Source organism: Dufourea novaeangliae, unplaced genomic scaffold (assembly GCF_001272555.1).
Source record: "Dufourea novaeangliae isolate 0120121106 unplaced genomic scaffold, ASM127255v1 scaffold99, whole genome shotgun sequence".
Lineage (NCBI taxonomy): Eukaryota > Metazoa > Arthropoda > Insecta > Hymenoptera > Halictidae > Dufourea > Dufourea novaeangliae.
This window is the reverse complement of record NW_015373982.1, coordinates 1,051,458-1,072,448: the sequence shown is the minus strand read 5'-3', so window position 1 is coordinate 1,072,448 and position 20,991 is coordinate 1,051,458. Positions and strand designations below refer to the sequence as shown.

Genomic DNA, 20,991 nt, shown 5'->3' with positions numbered 1-20,991 from the left:
ATATAAGACTTTTTCATGTATATGCGTAGTAGGCCAATTTCTTTTCCACGTTCCCTTGTTTCGTGTCTTCACGCCTCTTTTTGTTGTTGATATTCTGATAGTAGATCGTGCACATTTCCCTGAATTTCCACGAATTCGGACTCGTCCATACCCTCCGCCGTGTACCAGTGAATGTACGCCTTTTTCCGAAACATAGTGTCAAACGCGTTCGACAGTCGTTTGATCGGTTTTTGAATCGCGGTCGTGTTCGATATCATAGTCGCGTTCATGCGGACACCACGTGGTGGAATATCACAGATCGCGGTCTGAACGTTATTCGGGATCCATTCAATGAAATACGGGCTGTTGCGGTTGCGTATGTTCAGCATTTGCTCGTCCACACGCTGAAACCGAACAAAATCCATCCATTCAGAAACCGACGAAATACAGTAAAACTTTAATTAGTAATGGAATTCAAATTATACCGTGTTTGGTCTTGTTTTAATCAAAAAAATCTCACAAATCCGTTAGTAGAAGTATTATTGAAAAAAAAAGTAAAAAATAAATTTTCATCGTTGGATTACTCTCATCGATACGCGGGTATTACATGCTAGACTGGTTCCAAGTTGGATCCTCTCAGTGGTAAGGATAAACACCAGGTGCTTATGCCATTTTAAGTACTAATCCAAGTTTTACTGTATACGTTAACTGTGTGTTCGATGAAATAAAATTCGATTCACAAACCTTGGTCGACATTCTACCGCGAAAAACGGTAGCCACGGTCAACAGTTTACCCAGGTTAGGTTCACAGTCAATGAACGCGTTGTTCGGGTTGAACAGTTGTTGCGTCAGTTCCGGAACGGACACGAGCTTATACGGTGCGGAGCTTCTTGAGGTTAGGGGCGCGTATGCAGCAACGAAGAAGTGAAGCCTGGGGAATGGCACCAGGTTCACGCGTAGCTTTCGCAGATCGGTGTTCTGTTGCCCCGGAAATCTGAAGCATGCAGTGATACCGGACATACACGCGCAAATCAGGTGATTTGCGTCCCCGTACGTTGGCGTGGAGATGCTCAACACGCGCGTGCAGATCCGATGCAGAGCATGATTGTCCATACAGAAGGTCTGATCCGTGCACTCGATGCACATTCCAAGAGCGAGAATCGCATTGTACGGCTCCACCACGACGTCTGACATCTTTGCCGAGGGTAGCACGCTGTAACACTTGACAATTCGCCCCGGATACTCTTCTTTTAGTTTGGTCATCAGTAGCGCCCCCGCCCCAGATCCCGTACCGCCGCCCAACGAGCGAACCATTTGAATACCTGCGTTGAGAACAAGACATACTGGCGGTGGTCATGGACGTAGTCAAATTATCAGTTAGGTGGGGGCCCAATTTATTTTCAGATAAATTTCATAATATTATTTTAAATGGGTTTTAGATTTGTTTTTACATACAAAATATTAGTTCATACAATATTTTTTTCCTCTAAGGGGCTGGGGGGAAGAAATCTAATTTTTTCCCTCTGGGGGTGCCCCCCTTACCGCCCCCTCTGACTACGCCCATGGTGATGGTGTCTGTCACGGTGGAAAGGTCCCCCAGTATCAACTTTCCGGAAGGTAAAAAGATTCGTTCTGTTGTCACCTTGCATCAGATCGCAGGCTTCGACTTCCGCGCGAACGAGATCCAACGTCGCGTCGACAAGCTCCGCGCCCTCGGTGTAATAACCTTTCGCCCAATTGTTCGAGGCGCTCGCGCGACCAGCCACGAAGTTGTCAGGTTTGAACATCCCGCGGCACGAACTGCACAGCAACGAGTTCAATGTCCCCGGGTCGAGATCGAGCAGAATCGCTCTCGGTACGTATCTACAGTCTAGGAAGGTACAGTCGATCGATTCGTGATCTCTTTATCGGCAACGAGCCACAGATTTGGGTCTGAAGGGTGCATGGTACCTGGCCCCTGCGTGAAATACACGTTCAGTCGCTGCGATTGGAGCTCCGATTCACCGCAGAATCTACCGTCCGGCGACAAGCCATGCTCGTCCGAGATCACCTCCCAGAACTGAATAGAAACGAGAACTAAAACTACTATCTACGGATCTAGATAAAGAATTTCGAATAAGGAATAAAAGATAGAAGAAATACTTCGTCATTTTTAATCGAATAAACGTGGAAATTCTGATTTTTAGAAGAAAATTATACTACTTCTTGAATAAGTCGACATTTTGGGCAATGGGTTACTCAATCTCATTAATTGTTTAAGCGCCACGATTTGAGATATTGCTGCTTTTCATTATGTATTATTCAAATAAAATTCTGCCTAACTCTGCCATACGTTAGCATCGCGACGCCGAAAGCACACACGAGATGGCGAGACGGGGTGCGCGACTCGGTGAACTCGGCGCGAGAGGTTAGGATCCTACCTTTGCGCCTACGTTATTTCCGCAGAGACCCAGTTGCACGTGCACGATTTCCCGCATTTTTTCTTCTCCTCTGTTGCTTCCTTCTTAATACAGGAAACAGAAATTCGAGGAATCGAATCCGTAATTTTGCGAGTGAAATAGGTTACCGGTTGTCGGGCTATTGGTTATTTATCCAAATTCTATGGAGTTTCGAGTCAAAGAGGAACGAATCACGAGAATTTCTTTTTAGCCAGATTGTTTTCTTTAGCTCCCTCCAAAAAGGAGCGAGCGAACCTGTACGGGGATACGGAGATATTTGACTGCTGGTGGAATATTCAGTGAAAAATGATGAACGCGGAAATAAATGTTTCGGCGATCGAGGCGCTCGCTCTGAGCCTGTCGAGCCCGCATTAACATTCGTTCAGAGTGATTCCGAACGATATATACGCAATAATAAAGTGTTTGTCCTCGGGGGCACCGATGAGATAATACGCGATCACCAATTTTTACCAAGGTCTTGGCTTCATCAATCCCCCAGTCGACTAGAAGGACGACAACGAGTTCGATGACGCGCCACAGTAAACGTGCTTGCTGTACATACAGGGTGTTGATAAATATGTATTTCACGCATATTTTGTACATTTTCAACAATTAACACTTTAACTATTGAATAAGGATTTGATAAAATATTCAGAGAATCTGACAGAATTTCAATTCATAGGATGAAGTGCTTTCCTGTGATCATATATGAACACACATAGCTTCCCTATAAAGATGAGTTGTGTGCCCATTTTGGTACATATATAGTTAAAGTGTTGATAACTCAAAAACGAAACCTCGAACGCATTTACGTCGTTCATAATTTTCATCTTAGTTCGTAATTAGAATCCACCCTCTGAAATTGTCTCAAATTTTTATCAACACCCTATACAACGCACACGTATTTGTACGGAACAAATGCATCTACTTACTGTCCACGTATGTGCAAGCACATTCTAGATCCCGATCGCTGAAAACACAAAAAGTGGACGAACAATTTCGTTACCCCGTAAAGAGTATCTATTGAATTTCCAACAAAGCTAAATACACTTTCTCTAAAATCATATACAAGATTTGTATACACGTGTGTAATAAGGTAAACGGACAAACAATCAGACAGTCAGACAAACAAAAAACAGACAGACGGGTAGATACATGTATATGTATATGTGTATATATATATGTATATAGAAGGGTGCGGTTACGTATATATAAAAATCGATCGAAAATCTCGGTGTCGAAAAGATCGGTAAAAAAGCAATAATCGCTGTCGCGATATGCAAAGCTACTAAAAAATCATATTTTTTTGTTTTACGAAAATTCCGTGTCCCGTTGAAAAACCTATTTCCAAAGACCTTGCACAAGAAATTTCGAATATTCCCGAGTCGAGGTCCCCGTGGAGAAGAAGGTCGAAACGGAGAAGAATAGATTGCGAAAAATCCGTTCACTTCTCCTCCGCGCCTTCCTCCTCGTCAAACTCTCCCTCATCCTCCACCGTGGCTTCCTGATACTGCTGATACTCGGAGACCAAGTCGTTCATATTCGACTCGGCCTCGGTGAACTCCATCTCATCCATACCCTCGCCGGTGTACCAATGCAAGAACGCTTTCCTCCTGAACATAGCAGTGAACTGTTCCGAGATTCGTTTGAACAGTTCCTGAATCGCAGTCGAATTCCCTATAAACGTGGCGGACATCTTCAATCCACGCGGTGGAATATCGCAAACCGCTGTCTTCACGTTGTTCGGTATCCACTCGACGAAATACGAGCTGTTCTTGTTCTGGATGTTTAGCATCTGTTCGTCGACCTCCCTCATGGACATTCGGCCACGAAACACCACGGCCACCGTCAGATAGCGCCCGTGTTTCGGATCGCAGGCGGCCATCATGTTCCTTGAGTCGAAGATTTGTTGCGTCAGTTCCGGCACGGACAGAGCCCTATATTGTTGGCTACCGCGGGATGTGAGTGGGGCGAAACCTGGCATAAAGAAATGCAGTCGTGGAAATGGGACCATATTCACAGCAAGCTTTCTCAGATCTGCGTTCAATTGTCCAGGGAACCGAAGACACGTGGTCACGCCAGACATCGTGGCGGACACTAGGTGATTCAAGTCACCGTACGCCGGGGTGGACAGTTTTAGAGTACGGAAGCAGATATCGTAGAGCGCCTCGTTATCGATACAGTACACTTGGTCGGTATTCTCAACCAACTGATGAACGGAAAGGGTAGCGTTGTACGGTTCGACGACGGTGTCCGATACTTTCGGTGAAGGCACCACAGAGAAGGTGCTCATGATCCTGTCGGGGTATTCTTCGCGAATCTTCGAGATGAGCAGAGTGCCCATACCTGAACCGGTACCGCCGCCTAGCGAGTGGGTCAGCTGGAAGCCTTGCAGGCAATCACAGCTTTCCGCCTCCTTTCGGACCACGTCGAGAACCGAGTCGACCAATTCAGCGCCCTCTGTGTAGTGACCTTTGGCCCAGTTGTTCCCAGCCCCGGATTGACCGAACACGAAGTTGTCGGGACGGAAGATCTGCCCGAATGCGCCTGATCGAACAGCGTCCATAGTACCTGGCTCCAGATCGACCAGGATCGCTCGAGGTACGTATTTTCCAAAGGACGCCTCATTGTAATACACGTTGATCCGTTCCAATTGAAGATCCGAGTCTCCGTGGTAGGTACCGGTCGGGTCGATGCCGTGCTCGTCGGAGATAACCTCCCAGAACTGTCGTTCGAAAAGGAAACTGGTGAAATGCGATAGAACCGTATCGATTGTGATTTCGATCTATATATCGAGAATCCTCGCGACGTCTAGGTTAGGTTAAACGATACGTCCCTAGTCTTACGCGATTGTAGGAGGTCTATAAACGATCAAAATGATCGCATCTCATCGCCGAGATGATTCTTTCGTTCGAAACTAATGACTGTACACACACACGCACGCACGCACACTGACCGTGGCACCAATCTGGTTGCCGCATTGTCCAGCCTGGACGTGCACTATTTCCCGCATTTTTCCAGCTGTGTCACTTCGAATATACAAAGTCCACTAATGTCACCAATCGGGGTCACCGTCGTAGAAATGGAGTCCAAACTCTGGGCAGGAAGTTCAAAGGACGAGGGATTTCGGAGTTCGAGGGTGTCCTCGGCTCGTTCGGTGTCGGGTACCGCGTCGAAAATGTCTCGATGAAACAACAGAAACAGACGACTGTCTCGTTTCTTCTCCTTGGCGACACATCGCGAACGCACGTTGTGTATATTCGTGGCGCGAAGCTGGACGAGATGAACGTATTTTTCTGATTCACTGGTCGTTCCGTTTCACCAACTTTGGGCCCAACTGGACCGAAATACGAGATATTGAATTAGAATTATTCGACGACGAAAAACTTTCTTATCCCCGACAAAGGGTGTGTATTGTCGTCTGGTCGGCTGGGACAGCCTTATACCCTGTAGCAAACGATTCTCGCGATCATCGTGCGCGCGCGCGCGCGCGCGCGAGTCAGAGAATAGAGGACGGTGTGTACGTTCCTCGATACGCCGCTGGCACCAGTCAAGGTTGCTGCTGGCTTCGCAGGCGCGGGAACAACGTCGCAATAAACGGACAAATAAATACGATGATGCGTGTCTATACTGATAATTACAATAGAGATGTGTCGTTGGAATTGAGCACGCGAATTCATTGCGTCCTTTTTCGCTCGATCACGACCATCGTCGCGTCCATCCGTTTCTCCCCGTTATTCCCTGTTCCCGACGTCGTTTCGTCGACGGATGACGATTTCCACGTTGATTCCATCGGTTCTTGTCGCGTCGATTGATCCTGGCTGCAGCTTTCTGCGTCCTGGCTCGACGCCTCATCTGGCGATTTGGACGTCGAGGACCGACTCCCAGGTCGGCCGTTTACCGAATACCGTAACGGTAACGATTCCCGTTTCTCTTCTGCGTCCTTCCCCTTCCTAAAACAACATGGCGAAACGAACGCGTGGTGAAAAGACACTTGAGCATAATGTCCGAACTAGACGTGAGCAGTGTCGCCAGGAGAATTCCCTACTCCAGGGACAAGGTGATGTCACATTTTGGAGCTACATACACTACTTCTTACTACGACATTATGTCTCCACGTAGCCATTTTGTTCCCTACTTTTGGCAATGCTGAGACCAGTGTTGCCAGATCGTACGATTTATCGTAATTTGGACGATTATTCTACTAAAATTGCGATGAATTTTCTGTTGAAATCACAAGTTACAATTTCGAATTTAAATGTATTATATACAGCGTGGTCCAAAAAGACGTGTACCCCAGATTAATTCGGGAGAATGAAGTTTTAACAAAGAATGTTTCAGGATTTAAAAAGGGGCACCTAATGGTAACAATGATCATGACACAGGGGTTAAATCTAGAGGTCATTTTGAGGTCAATATGATTTTGTTCAAATACGAACCCCTGTTTTTAGTACCAGAAATGGAACGAACGGTCATTTCGACGTATGTAAAAAACTATACTCTAATTAAAAAATTTTTGTTGACACTACTATTCCAACTTTGGACAATTTTAGACAACTGTGTTTACGAGAATCGTATAAAAAATCTGGCAACACTGGACACACGAGATTAACACTGACTTGGGTAACGTCGGGCAGGACCAAAGTTTGAAATCCGCGCCGAACAGCTCGCCCTCCTCGATCGTCTGTGGAAGATGGATGTTGAGGGTCTCGGGGAGGAAGATGGACGTGAGCGCGCCAGCGACGCTCAGTGTACCCATTATGATCAACGGAAGGACCCTCGAGTACACGGCAAGATGAACGATGTAAGGGAATGCGAGCAAACCTATGCCAGCGATGAACGAGGCGATACCCATCGCCTGCGACCTAAGCACCGTGGGCAACAGTTCGCCGACGAAAACGTAGAAGACCGCGAACGAGGCGGCAATACCGAATTTTCCGATCATCGCCAGGCACACCGTCACCCAGACCGCGTCTGCTACGACATAGACGAAGCGTATAGAAAACGAAAAGTTTCTGGGTGTGAGTGCAACGACGCGCACTGGTTCAGAGCAACATGTTTTAGGAGTTCCAATTGAAGTACATAAAGACACTGAGATTCATTTGGAATCAAATTGGAATATCTCGAATTAATCTTTAATTTAATTTAAAAACTAAATCGTTAATTTAATCGTAAATTAAATGTTAATTAAGCTTTCGAACTCATAAGAGAGCGTTCTGAACCACTGTACGTTGTGTCGAGAGACTTGAATGTACCTTCGGGAACGAACATGCAGGATACACAGGCCAGTCCGCCCAGAAGCATCGTCAGACAGAGTACCCATCTTCTGCCGAGTCGATCCATCGCGTACCAGGTGATCACGTAGGATGGTATCTCGACGAGGCCGCCTGCAAGCAACCGCGGATCAAAGAAATTCGCTCGAATCGGTCGAGAGCCTACGAGAGAACGAGTCGTTTCCTAGACGATCATCGATACACCTCGACACCGATCGAATTGAAATAGGCGTTTCACATCATTCAGTGTAAAATTACTAGACTGCGGATGTTTATGCAAATTTACAAATTCTGAACACTGATATATAAAAAAAAACCAAATTGGATCGAATTTTATTTCTTATTCTCTAGGACTCTAGGACTTTAAAATGTTAATAGTAATACCCGAATATGATTGAATTTCAGTAGAATATTTAATTTGCTACGTTTTGCTTGTCAAGGGACGCTATAAATGCGCATACATCCGTAGTTTAGTAATTACGTACCCACGGCATACAATCGTGTACAATCGCGCACGATCTCGCTGCGAAAACATATTTATAGAAGCGACGACGCGCAGGAACGAGGCGGAGAATCCAATCAAGGACTTCCTCGTGAACAGAGAGAGCGTGTTACCAATAAAGAAGGCGAGGTAATCGGAGACCCCGAGGTTCGTGGCGTTGTATGACAGTCCGTTATAGACGACTGCGTTCGCCACCCAGTCGAACGCCAAAATGAAGAATTTCTTCCGAATGTTTGGATTCCTGACCAGGTCCATGGGGGTTGCAGCCGGTGGCGGGGATCTGTCCTCGGGCTGACCTGTCCCGTTCTCCCCCGAGTTCGTTCCGTTACAAGAAATCCCCTGTCTTCGTAGAATCTCCACCTGAAAACAGGTTCAGGTGACACGGTTCGTAGTTTCACTAGTAGCTTCACTACCACGTACAGTGGACTCTAACTATATTGCCATGCTCGGGGCCAGAGCCGTTCCTGAAGGGGGTGCAAAAGGTGCCATAGCACCTGGGCGGCCGCAGATCGTATATTATACGAAAATTTTCAGCTAGTAAGAATAATAATCAAAACTTTTTTTATGATTCTGAAAATTTTAGGCAAACAGAAGTTAATCAAATTAATTTTACATATAATATTTGTAACACTACTCGTGTACAAGAATAAACTATCTTTATGGACAGCCCAGAGTAGCATAAGATATTTAGTGATATTTATTGGATTTACTTCGTGTAGGTAATTAATAGTCGCTATTTAAAGTTAATTTCGTGCTGACACGCGGATTAGAATATTCATTTAAAATAAAATTATTTAGTCCACTGTAGCTTCTGACACTCGATCGTGACGTTTCCTTACCTCCATTTTCCGAAGAAAATTACTGGGTACCGTTTTCCCGTTGATCCTCGCCATACGTTGGACGATCACCTCCGCCTCGTCGATACGATTCTTGCTGAGCAACCATCGCGGTGACTCCGGTATCACCCAGTAATAGCTAAACAAAAGAACGAACGGGACCGAGGTGGCCAGTGACAGAGCGAACCAATGTCGCAGCAAGTAACCCTACGGGGCAAACGAAAAAAGTCTTTGTTTCGACGATTGTGTCTCGCGTGGTATTAAACGTTCCAAATGAAAGAAAAGACGTGGTTACCAGTAAGGCCAGAAGGGACATAGCCGACGCGAAGAACATGCAGATCACCATTCCAGCGAACGTTCTATACCTTGGGCCCATCATCTCCAGAGCTGAAACAGAACCGTTTTTGTTCCTTTCTCCGGGGTGAACATCAACCCCTCCCATGGGCGTAGCTGGATTATCCAATCAGGGGAGGGTAACATTTATCTTAGGGTAAATTTCATAATATTATTTTTTTCCTGTAGGGGGATGGGCAAAATGGAATTACAGTAAATCATCGATGAGTGTTCGAAGTCTCCTCGGCACCGAATGTTCAGACGTTATCCCCACCACTGGGGGGTCCTTGTGAAACCGGTCAAGCGCCCAATGATGGGGATGATATCTAAAGATTCGGTGCCCAGGAGCCTTGGAAGACTCATCGAAGATTTACTGTATTCCACCTCTAAAATAGGGCAAAGGTCACTTTTTCCCCTCTATTGGGGTGGAGAATGTTCCCCCCACTCTGCCATCCTGGCTACACCTATACCTTCTCTCCTACCCTCTTTTCCTGCTTACCAAGTATGAAAGGTATTTGGTAGATGGCGGGAAAAAACAGCCCATTGACCGTCCTCAACGCCGTGTAAATGACATAGTTGGGGCTGAAGCTGGTGGCGATGGAGAATATCACCTCGAGAAACAGTATCGCGAAGAAGGCCGTTCTTCTTCCCCATTTGTCGGCGATCCAGCCGAACACCACGTTCCCGAACAGACTACCGACGTAGAAGAAAGTCGTAGAGGTGGAAGGCCACCAGCTGTTGTCGCATACCAAGTCTAGCTACGTGGATGCAGAATGCCATTAAAACGCTACGTATTCTCGCGACATGTGTTTGTTTATGTGTGTGTGTGTGTGTGTGTGTGTGTGTGTAGGTAATTTCGTTTCGCGGTTTTTTCGTATCTCTACGATACATTTCTCCAACAACTGACCAAGGGAGGGGAAGCTCAGGAGACTGTAGCCTTGGACCCGACTTTCTAAGGGGGCACCCTTCTAAACCTTCCATTTCGTTAGGATTAAATGTTATTTAATTTTTTATATTTATATATTTTATTGTATCTTTTATTACATAAATTTATCCCCCGTCCCTACTGTTTTTTAATCAATGGGGCCTTAGAAGGTTTGATAACCCCCGAAAATCTCCATTCAGGCCTGCATCTCCCTCTGTGTCTCGATGGTGGTACCGACTTCCGAGGGAATCTGCTCGTTCTCGCGTTAGTGGAAACAAGGTCGAGGTGTCACGACCCGCCGGAAGATTCCAGTGTAAAATCGAGTCGAGATTGCGAGTACACATGTGATATATCTGACGTGAAACGATGCAACAACCACAGGCAGCGCCCCGTAGCCGATAGCGTTCCATTATGGAGAAGTCATTGCTCCGGTTACGTCCGCTTATCTTCTTCCCTTGCGCGTATACATGGTAAACGCGCGCGCGCGCGCGCACGTATTGGTCCGCGCGACCGCGATGCGTTTAAGTCCAATCGGTCCCGAAGGTTTCGCGCGCTGCAAGAATCAGGTTACGCCTTGGAATAATATTTACAACGCGACAGGCGGAATTAAGTGAAATTTCTTTGATCTTTGTTTTTTCCCACGAATCCGTGAGCAAATAATTTCGGAGAATCTGTGACGCGTTGACGTTCGTCGAGCTTCAAGACAGAAGAGGATATATATGATCTCTTGCGATAGAATAGGCTGCCTTTTCGATGGGTCCGCCTCGTTTGGCGTAGACGCGCGTGCGCGGCGTGTCGGTTCGAGGCAACGAGGTAGCGATCCGTTGGGTTCCCACAGCCAGAGGTGTCCATCACCCTCGGTTGACAAGAGGAAGAACGTCCCCCCTCCACCCCTCCTCGTCTAGCATGCTCTTCTCTCCCTTTACGAAAAGAAAGACACCGTTTCTCTCGTACCCCTGTGCCCTCTAATGATCGCGATCGATTTAAAAAATTGAAATTTGGTATGTGTGTCAGACACGTGGGTTTCGGTTTGAATTGACACCAAAGCGGACGTTGTACGTCGGAAACAATGGAATGAAACGAGAAATCGGTATTGTAGATCGCAGACTTCGTTTGAACGCTGACGCAGGCATCTGACGCTTATAGGAAATCCTGCATTAACAGATTGTCGCATCGAAGAGCATCGCCGGAATCTCGTCTATGAAAGAATATTAGCTAACGTATTAATTTACAAGAAAGAAGTTCGAACTGTGAGCCTGACGCGAATTCGATCTTGCGTCGTCGTCCGTGTTATCGTCGCCGCGCGCCGTGCCGCCGGCGGAATCTCAATAAATTGAGTGACGCGTGTACGATGGAGCGCGCTACGTGCTCGCCGCGCGTTCGTTCGATTCTCCGCGACGAATAAATTGCGCTCACGTATACTTAACGACACTGGAACACGAGAGAATCCGCGGTGATTTCACACGTACGATCGAGCGTCGAGTGGTTCACTCGTTTGTTTGCACGATGAGCCAGCTGTTCTGTCGAGCCACGGACGAGGTATAAGGTACATAGACATTTCAACCAATGTATTTTTCCGGACCACTTTTCTAGGGTGACGTCGCTCCATTTCCATTTTAGTGTCACTACCCATCGCAAATTCACCGTTCTCATAACATAGAGGTCGCCAGAATCACAGGCTTTTTAAAGTGTCGGTACTATAGTTTAAGTGGGCCACCAATTCTCATAAGATGCAAAGTGTACTCCTATACCTCGTCTGTGGTCGAGCAAACAGAAGCAACGCTACCGGTCCGTTTACCTACCGATTGTTATAGAATCTAAGTGGCGGCGTCACACGGTAGCAAAGGCAGTCTTCTCGTTTAAAGGGGGGAGGGGGTGGTCGATGGAGAGAAGAGCAAGCACGCGAGAAATACACGAATGCCGTTTCGATGTCGGTAAACAAGCGTCAGAGGAAACCTGAAAGCTCATCGAGCGCCGATCAGCCTCGGCAAATATAATCGGGGCGCGACAGTGGGCGGCCGGTTAATGGGTTTAACACGAAGTTTGATTTAAGCAAATTGCCACTCACGGACTTTTTGATGTCTCCGGGTGAAACGCAAAAGGTAAATTGCATGGAAATACGGGGACGGAGGAGGCACTCGGTCCGAGCGGCCCGATGGTATGTGCCGCCACGGGTTGTTATTGCCAAGGGCAGTGTATAGCAACCGACGCCCGTAGGACCGCTTAACGACTCGCGCGTGCATATTTTATCACCCTGACACACTTCGAAAATGATATATTGATATGACCGCGGAGTGGCGACGCCGCTTCTCTGTGTGTACGCCGCTGTCCACAGCGTTAGATCCACAAAAGTCGCCGTGTTTCGTCGTCGTAATTTTGCGTTCCGTCTGTCTTTCTCTCGTTGTAGACGAAAGTGACCGCGCCTCGAGCCGGAAATCCGGTTTGCCAGAACTGGACGCAAGCGACTTCCGCGCGAATGCCCGCCACAGAGAGACCCGGCAGCGTTGCCAGGAGAATTCTCCTCTCGTAGGGACAAGGTGACGTCACATAGAACTATATATGTACACATGGTCCCCCCCCCTCCCCAAACTTCCCGATTGATACAATGGCTACGCCCATGTATGTACAGTAAACAACTTGTGTACAGACCATGCTAATACTACCACGAACGAAAGGGTATTATACATTACATGTATAACCCCTAAACTACTTCTTGCTACGTCACTTTGTCCCTTGTTATGACATTGGTTGGCATTGCCATACAGTGTCACGACAAGAATTTATTTTACTGTCACGTGAAGACGCACCTTAAAAGTCACGAATTAGTGGGTGATTTCGGTCCTTTGCCGTGCCCTTGGTTTCGTACGCGTGCCGCACGTCTAGATCCGACGGAGCGATTCGAGATGACCATGAACGGACCGGTGAATGTCTCGAGGATTACGCGAGACGGGTCATCGTCTCGTACCATACCACACGCATCCGCCCCATTTCCTATCCCAACGAATCTTCCCCTCGTTCTCTTTATCTCTGTATTCCCCTTTCAACCCTACCCATCACGATTCTTAGACGTTGTCTATACTAACAAAACCATAGTGAAACAAGACGATAATGTGTGTTTCACGCGAGCAGAATGCCACCCGCGGGTACGATGGAAAACGTAAAGCGGAAGAACAGGATTTGTCACGAACGGGCTCCGTGCGTCACGCCGTCTCTGCGTAAATCCGGAGCGTGTAAATACGCGCGGCGATTACACCCTTCTCGCGCTCATGGAACCGTTCGTCACCGGGGGCACCGACGACGACGACGACTGGAGGGAGAACGGGAACGCGACGAAAGGGGGACGGAGAGAAACAGAGAGAGAGAGAGAGAGAGAGAGAAGATAGAAACGGTCAGAGGGGAACACCAGAACGGAGCAGGAGAGAAGGAAGAAAAGAGAAAGGGACGGGAGGAACAACGTCAGAACAGTGACGGATGCAGACTCTGGATTGCAGAGACCTTTCTTGGCCTAGGGGAGGAGGGGGCAAGAAGTGTTAAAGTATCTAGGTACATTATTGAACCATCTTTTACAAGTATATAAGCGATATAATGTTTTGGAGGGGGCCGATCGCTCCACTCGTCCCCTTCTGAATCCGCCACTGCGTCAGAAACTCGAGCACGATTTTCGCGTCGACCTATTAGATAGGATGTACGATTCCCCCGATACGGAGGCGTAGCAGTTCTAGAGCGCGGTACCTACTCGCCCGAGAATTTCGCGGTCGAGTGCCACCATAGAAGTGAACCAATGAGAATTATTGGGCGCTTGGGATGACGTAGAGGGGGGGTATCGGTCTCGAGCGCGAGCGTTGTTTGCGTCACGTCGAAACGCGGACACGGAGAGAGCGAAGTATATACTGGCGCGCGCGCGCGAACGGACACATACCCTTCGTAAGAGCAGAGAGTAGTAGAGTCCCGGTAGTTTGTACGAGGCGCGTTTGATGCGACAGATCGCATGACCGGATGCGGGGGTAGGTAAATTGGTCGGCAATTGCTGACGCCACCAGAGTAGCCGCAAACTCTATCGGGCCGGTCGCTACACCGGCGTGGCCTATCATGACGACACAGGTGAACCCACCCGCTACTATAAACTATAGTGCGTCCCCGAGCTACAGTGACTTTGTAAAAAGAGGTTCGGGTCACGCCTTGAAGTTTTTCGTACAGTAAATCCTCGATGAGTGTTCGAAATCTTCGTTGGTACTGAAAGAAATATCTTTGGTTTCAGAATTCCAAGCTCTGTATAAGCGAACGGGAGACCAGAAGTGTCGCATTCATCGAGGAATCACTGTACTGACTATCCCTCGATGAATACGACACGAGTTTCGGGCAAAAAAAAAACAAATTTATGAGGGGTTGAAAACCCTTACACCTTGCCACGAATCCTCCAAAGTGTACCGGAGTATGTCGCACTCATCGAGACATTAATGTACCACGCGAACGCATAACGGACACCAGCTCTGGAGACCTTCGGGAAACTTATTCTTGACGCGGGAAAAACTCGTTTGACTCCTGCTCGGTGTTACTATTTCCGTCGAACGCGAGATCGACGTGGAATTGTCCCGTTCAGTATCACGAGAATCAAGTGTGTGCAGTGGCACCTAGATCCTCGACCCCGGGAGTTACGATCCTCCTCCTCCTCCTCCTCGTCGTTGCGACAACAGCTTTACCCGCGTTGTCTAATTGCGGCAATTTAATAACGCGTTTAATAGACACGAGCGAACCGAGGTCTGGTGCCACGTGACGCACCGCGGCCGACCCGCTCCGTTCTGTTTTCCTCCTCGCTGCGGCGTATCTCTGCGGAATCCTAGTTAGATTCACTGTTCGCCGCGTGGTCTGTACCGAATCCCGTACCCCCAGGCGATTTATATACTTCGTCGAAACCGGGACCCCTATTCGACGATCAGATTCCGCTTGTTACATCCGCCACGCGAGTAGCTGTCTCTATATCAACGCCGACTGCGAGCTTTCACGGAAAAGAATATTATCGAGCGGAAAGAGAAGCTTAACGCGCGCGGTCGGGTACCGGGTACGGGCGCACAATCCCCCGATTCCACGAACGGGACGACGACACACACCACGCAGTCAGTCCAGTGTGACCCACCACTAGAACTTTCATACTGGGCGCAATAGTTTTTTTTTTTTTTTTTTTCCATTTTTAGTCTTTTAGTAGGTTTATCAATTGATATCTAGTATCAGATGATAATAATAAGAATAATAAGAACAATATGAGAGTTATATTAAAGGTGACTCCCCATTATGCCGATCGGCAAAACCGAACATATGGGAATATGTCATCGACACGTGCTAATGGGTCGATTTGGCCTAATGGGGACGCAGCTTAAGATTTTTGGGGCCTAGGACTATCGAACCTTTGAGGGTCACCTTGTTTGAAAATCGGAGGAGGGGGTACGCAATTGGTAATATTTATTTTAACAATGCTTCGTTATATTTTAATAACTTTGGCCTGATTCATTTCTACATTTAGTGCGATTTCGGATTGTTTCAAACGGGAAACATAAAAAGAAATTTCATTCAATTAATTCTTGACATAAATGGAAGCTCAGAACGGGGCCCGGGCCAGGATAAGATAGTAATATCGACCTTTAAATAAAAATGTTGAATTGCCCTTTCATTTAAAATTGCCTGTTATAGAGTGAAACGCAATCGATTGATAAATTTAGTACTATTTTCAAATTTAATATCTTCATCCTGTATAAATTGGCACGAAACTATTTTTTCTGGGTGGTCACACTGACTGTCAGTCACCGGGATGACACGAGCTAGATAGAGAGAGAGATGTGGGTTTCACGTGGCGATTCCAGCGGGGAGGAATCTGCAAAGGCCAAGGCGAATTGCCCTCCGGTGAAACTCGACCCGCTCCGTACTCGCTAACGTCTCTGTCTCTCTCTTTCTGGACTTGTTGTTCTCCCTTTCTCGGGCGCGAAATTCGTCGACATAGACGTGGCAACGCGTAGGAGGATTATGCAAAACGGAATACGTGACGACGTCAACCCACTTTGTCGCGACCGCTTTTTCCCTCGCGACGCGATACCGAATCCGATAACTCGGCTTCAAGAAGGGCAACAAATATGCGACCAAAACGGCGTTATTCTCACCCACCTGGGGGAGTTTCCCTGTGAAACCAATCAAAACAGAGTAAACAGAAGCTAAGCAGAGGCTCGGCTTCGGGCAAGAAACAAATTTACGAGGGGCTGAAAACCTTTTCGTCTTGCCACGAATACTTCGAAGCGGATCCGAGTACGTCGCACTCATGGTGTAGATGCAGCTTAAGAATTGAAAATTGTTGGGTAGTTTTGACAATTGTGCCAGGCAGTGTGTATCGAGTCGATCGAAATATAGAGAAAGAGACGCGTTTACCTCGGTGACGAGGGTGCTGTCGTAGTCCCGGTTGTCGTAGATCCAGCCGTTCCGGCATTTGCTCACCGGCCAATCGGGGTTGCCGACCGGTGGCGGTGGTAACCGAGACCTCGACCAATAATCGGTGGCCTCGTCCGTGGTGTTTTCGTGGATACCTCGTCCCAGCCAGGATTCGACGATCGACGTGTAATTCACGTCGTACATCGTGCATCTCGAGTACTTAAGCTTTCCGTCAGGCTTCTCGACGTACGGCAGCGACAGAGCTTTCCTTTCCTCGAGCGTCAGCAGATGCGTCATGTTCTCCAGCTCAGGGACCCTGCACCAATGCTCCGGGGACGCGCTCACGAACACCTGTGGGAAAAATTCCCATGTGTATGGTCTTGTTATAGATCATGAATTCTTTCTGTACGCCAGTTGTTTTCCTTTTTTATGCATTTTGCAACATTTCTGTTTTTATACAATAAAAAAAATTTGTGTGATATGGGCCAATTTTCCTTTTTTTTTTCGAATGATGCAAATGGATTAATAAACAAAAAATGTATGTATATTTATTACATGCTTTTTATAGCTTGATCGAATCGTGGTTAACCCTTTAACGGTGGAACTTTCATTTTGGAAACGTGTATCTGCTCGTGATGAAATTATGCAGTGGCGAGTATACTCGTTGAACGAACACTGAATGAGTGCACCTACTGTAAAATTGAATTAAATTATAATGGTATACTCGTCAAACACCGTTAAAGGGTTAAGGTCTGTCTGTCTGTCGTTGGGACTCACTTGCGAGAACGCCAGGAAAGCGGCCGGCAATGTCGCGGGTATGCAAAGAAGGTAGTACATGATGTTCTGGTATTTGCCCTTCTCGCCCACGTGCACAAGTACCTCGTCGAAGTCGATCGAGCTCATGTTTTACCCGTTGACGAACGTTCGCGTGTGAACGACACCACGGTCGCGCCGACGACGACGATCCACGCTACCGACGACGACGTTTGACCGATTCACTTGCGCCCCACGATCACGCGGCATGACCGCCGCGAGACTCTCCACGAGGGCATGAACAACCCTCGATTTTCCAACCCCCGAAGAACCACCCCACTTCCTCTTCCTCCTGGATTCCCTTTTCCAGCCGTAGTTTACCAGGGTTCCTCTTATTCGTCTTCTTCTTCTTCAGCGACCACGTGGACTCCTTAGGTACCAACCGTGTAAGACTGAAACTATTTCTAACCTATATAGTCTTCGTCCCCTGGATCTGGTTCCTATTCTTCTTCTGCTTCTTCTTCAACAATCACGTGAACTCTTCAGGTACCAACCGTGTGAAACAGAAACTATTTCGAACCTATAATTTTGATCCTCCTGGATCTGGTTCCTCTTCTTCTTTTTCTTCGTAAATGATCACGTGGACTCCTCAGGTACCGCGTGAAACGTAAACAATTTCGAACCTATAACGTCCTGGTCCCCGTGGATCTCGTCTCCCGTATCGCGTAGGTGCAAACGCGGGCTCGTCGCCGAGCTACGTTCTTCGAACTAAACATCCGCTTGGAAAGCACGCGTCGCGACCGCGTTGCGGATTCGAACCGAGGGGGACACCACGAGCACACGACGTCGAGCAGCTACGGCGTTACGCGGAACACTAAGAGTTCGACAAAAGAGCGTGCGACGTGGTACACATAATGTATCTACTACGTTGTTGCAGCCTCTTCGAGGAAAAAATACGTATATCTCTTACCAAGTATCTTCTGGACCAAAGTTTTTTATTTTTTTGTTTGTTTTTAGATGGTTTCTACAGCTCCGAAACGTTGTCAAGTCCGTTGCAGAATGATCGGTTCGCGATTCCTGATACGCGATGTTACTACCCTCGTGCGGAACCAATACGAACGGACCGATACGTGTTGAGAACGCGACGCGTACGGATGGTGAACCGTCGAATTCGGTGGGATCGCGTGAAGCGCGGCGAACGAACGTCTTCGCGCCTTCTTATACGCCGCTCTCTTCCGATCCTCTCGAGCATCGTCTTCGACGGCGCCTCTCTGCGTCTCCGTCACCACCGTCACAGTCGACGTTACGTCGAGATTGGACCGTGCGTGTCACCGTAGCCCCAACGTGTTCACCGTTCACACCTGCTGGGCCGTAACTAATCGGTGGCCGCCTGTGGAAATAACACGTGCAAAGTAGCGATACATTTGAATTGTATCGATATTTGGTGTCGATACGTATCGATACATATGTAGGGTTAGGTACATTTGAATTGTTTCGATATTTGGTGTCGATACGTATCGTTATATATATGTAGTGTAAGATGTATAACAGTGTGGAAAAGAAATCGACCAATCGCAAACTTTACGAGAGCACCTGTTACGTTACGGCAAATGCACCGATTGTATCAAAATTCCGATATTTATGGGTCAAGTATCGATACTGGAATATACCATCTAATTAAATATCGATATACAAAATATCAATATTCGAAGTGACAGGTATCGATATTCAAAATATCGTCGCAAAGGTCGTATCGGTGTATCCTTCTGTGGCCTAGGAAGATTCATTCCTCTAATTGCAACAGCTTTTATTTCCCAGACGATTGTTATGCTTGCCGTTCAACAATTTATCTTCGTTACTCGCGTGCGACGCGGTAAGCCAAGCATAAAGAGCGTGGCACAAGAGAGGGAATGAAGAAGAGAGAGGCGTTTCGATCTGAAAATCATCGATACGAATTATCGCACAGTTCAAAGGTTACACGGATAGATCGTGGAAAGTGTACGGGTCTAGCAGGAATAATCGCTTGAAAATGGAGGGAAATGAAGATTGGTCGTCGTTGATCTAGGTCTTCGATACCACGCACGATTATATCCATCCTCTGAACGTTGATAGAGCTTTGCCGGGGCTACAGACGACGAATCGTCGTGGTCGGTCTCTTTCGAATCTTCTGGAAAGCCGCGCAAATTGAAATCGTCACGACATTACCAATAATAATCCGACCGTCTACGATTTCTCCTCGTTCGCGTGTCCGAACGATACGAAAATGTCGCCGATGAACTGAAGGACAAACATCGACGCCGAGGAAATTCAGAAGGGAATAAGGACCATACACTGTACGGCCAAAAGTATCGGATCAGGTTCGATAATAAAAAAAAGAAAAATATTTTTCTACAAAGATACGATACAATGAAAGTTATGTATGGAACTAATTTGAAATGATTTGTATAAAACGACCTTCAAATTTTCAAGCCTTGTGTATATTGTGATTTAAATAAAAACGAACCATTTGTTTTTATATGGGAATATAACCATTTATGCAGAAACATTATTTCTCAACAGGATTTCAGATATGAAGATATTTGGTTCGTTTTCAAGTTGATCACAATACATTTTAAGTTAATATAAAATTAAAATTTTTTTTTTTTTTATTAATTCCTTACTGCATACTATGGTGCTGTAACTCTGTCTATTTTTATTTTCACTTAATTGTTGTGTATGCATACTGAGTTTATTCCCGTATAATATCTAAAGAAAGTTTTAGTTTACTGTTCATCATGAAGTCTGGTCCCATACTTTTGGCTGGCAGTGTATGGTACCTGTCGAGCAACGAATAACCATAGAAGTAAAAATACCCCCCAGAATCCTAGATTTATCGACCACATGACACGATACCACACGCGTGTGCAATCTAAAACCTCCGTTGCACGTTACGATTCCACGAGTGTGACGTCACGAGTGCAAACAACGTATCGTCCCGGTTCGCATACTGTCCCGTGTCGTGCGTTCGTTCTCTCGGTCCAGCTTCCTTCTAATTCGAAACGGATACAGTCGAATCAGAACGGACATGGCCCTTCAATTCTAGTAGCTACTTCAGGCGTGCAGATTTTTCGAAATTGCTATTTACAGAACTGAAATTACCTGAAAGATTTCTTTCCTTTATTAAAGATTCCATTGAATCCAAAATGGACTAAAGTTTATACTGAAGTTTTTAAGTTTGTACTTAAGTCTACTCATAATTTACACCTCTTCGATTTCCCGCCAATAGAAGCTACCTGCGATCCGTCGACTAACGGTTTTTGCACGGTGGTCCGTGATTGGTCGATTTCTAGGCAATTACAGTACTGGTTATACAGTAAAATCTGGATTTGTACCCGCAAACGATCTACGACGTAAGCACTCGGAGTTCATCCCCACCACTGAAGGGTTCACTCCGAAACCAGTGAAGCATACAATGTAACACGCCGGCGGCTTCTCAAGTGGAAGCCCAAAAACAGATTATCTGCCCCTGTGTCAGTGCAACACCAATGCAACAATGCAAATT

The 20,991-nt window shown here is 46.8% G+C and overlaps 3 protein-coding genes across 4 annotated transcripts; all 3 read right to left on the bottom strand.

Moving 5' to 3' along the window:
* Positions 1–68: 68 nt before the first annotated feature.
* Positions 69–2,459, bottom strand: LOC107187194 (tubulin beta-3 chain-like). Of its 2 annotated transcripts, none has more exons than XM_015575220.1 (5): positions 2,400–2,459; positions 1,930–2,038; positions 1,622–1,849; positions 724–1,301; positions 69–383 (listed from the first exon to the last, which is right to left on the bottom strand). In XM_015575220.1, the coding sequence occupies exons 1-5, from the start codon at positions 2,454–2,456 to the stop codon at positions 69–71; spliced, it is 1,287 nt and encodes a 428-aa protein (XP_015430706.1). In that variant the 5' UTR covers positions 2,457–2,459. The 2 variants fall into 2 exon arrangements, with proteins under 2 accessions (XP_015430706.1, XP_015430705.1); XM_015575219.1 differs by having other exon boundaries at positions 1,622–1,842; positions 1,902–2,038; positions 2,400–2,456.
* Positions 2,460–3,616: 1,157 nt separating this feature from the next.
* LOC107187281 (tubulin beta chain-like) lies at positions 3,617–5,201 on the bottom strand. Its single transcript, XM_015575317.1, has one exon. The coding sequence runs from the start codon at positions 4,981–4,983 to the stop codon at positions 3,862–3,864; it is 1,122 nt and encodes a 373-aa protein (XP_015430803.1). The 5' UTR covers positions 4,984–5,201; the 3' UTR covers positions 3,617–3,861.
* Positions 5,202–6,041: 840 nt separating this feature from the next.
* LOC107187244 (organic cation transporter 1-like) lies at positions 6,042–17,600 on the bottom strand. The gene is made up of 9 exons (XM_015575278.1): positions 17,475–17,600; positions 16,698–17,048; positions 9,861–10,119; positions 9,324–9,415; positions 9,032–9,235; positions 8,306–8,552; positions 7,673–7,804; positions 7,037–7,394; positions 6,042–6,370 (listed from the first exon to the last, which is right to left on the bottom strand). Exons 1-9 carry the CDS (start codon positions 17,598–17,600, stop codon positions 6,094–6,096), a joined length of 2,046 nt encoding a protein of 681 aa, XP_015430764.1. The 3' UTR covers positions 6,042–6,093.
* Between the last annotated feature and the right edge of the window lie 3,391 nt (positions 17,601–20,991).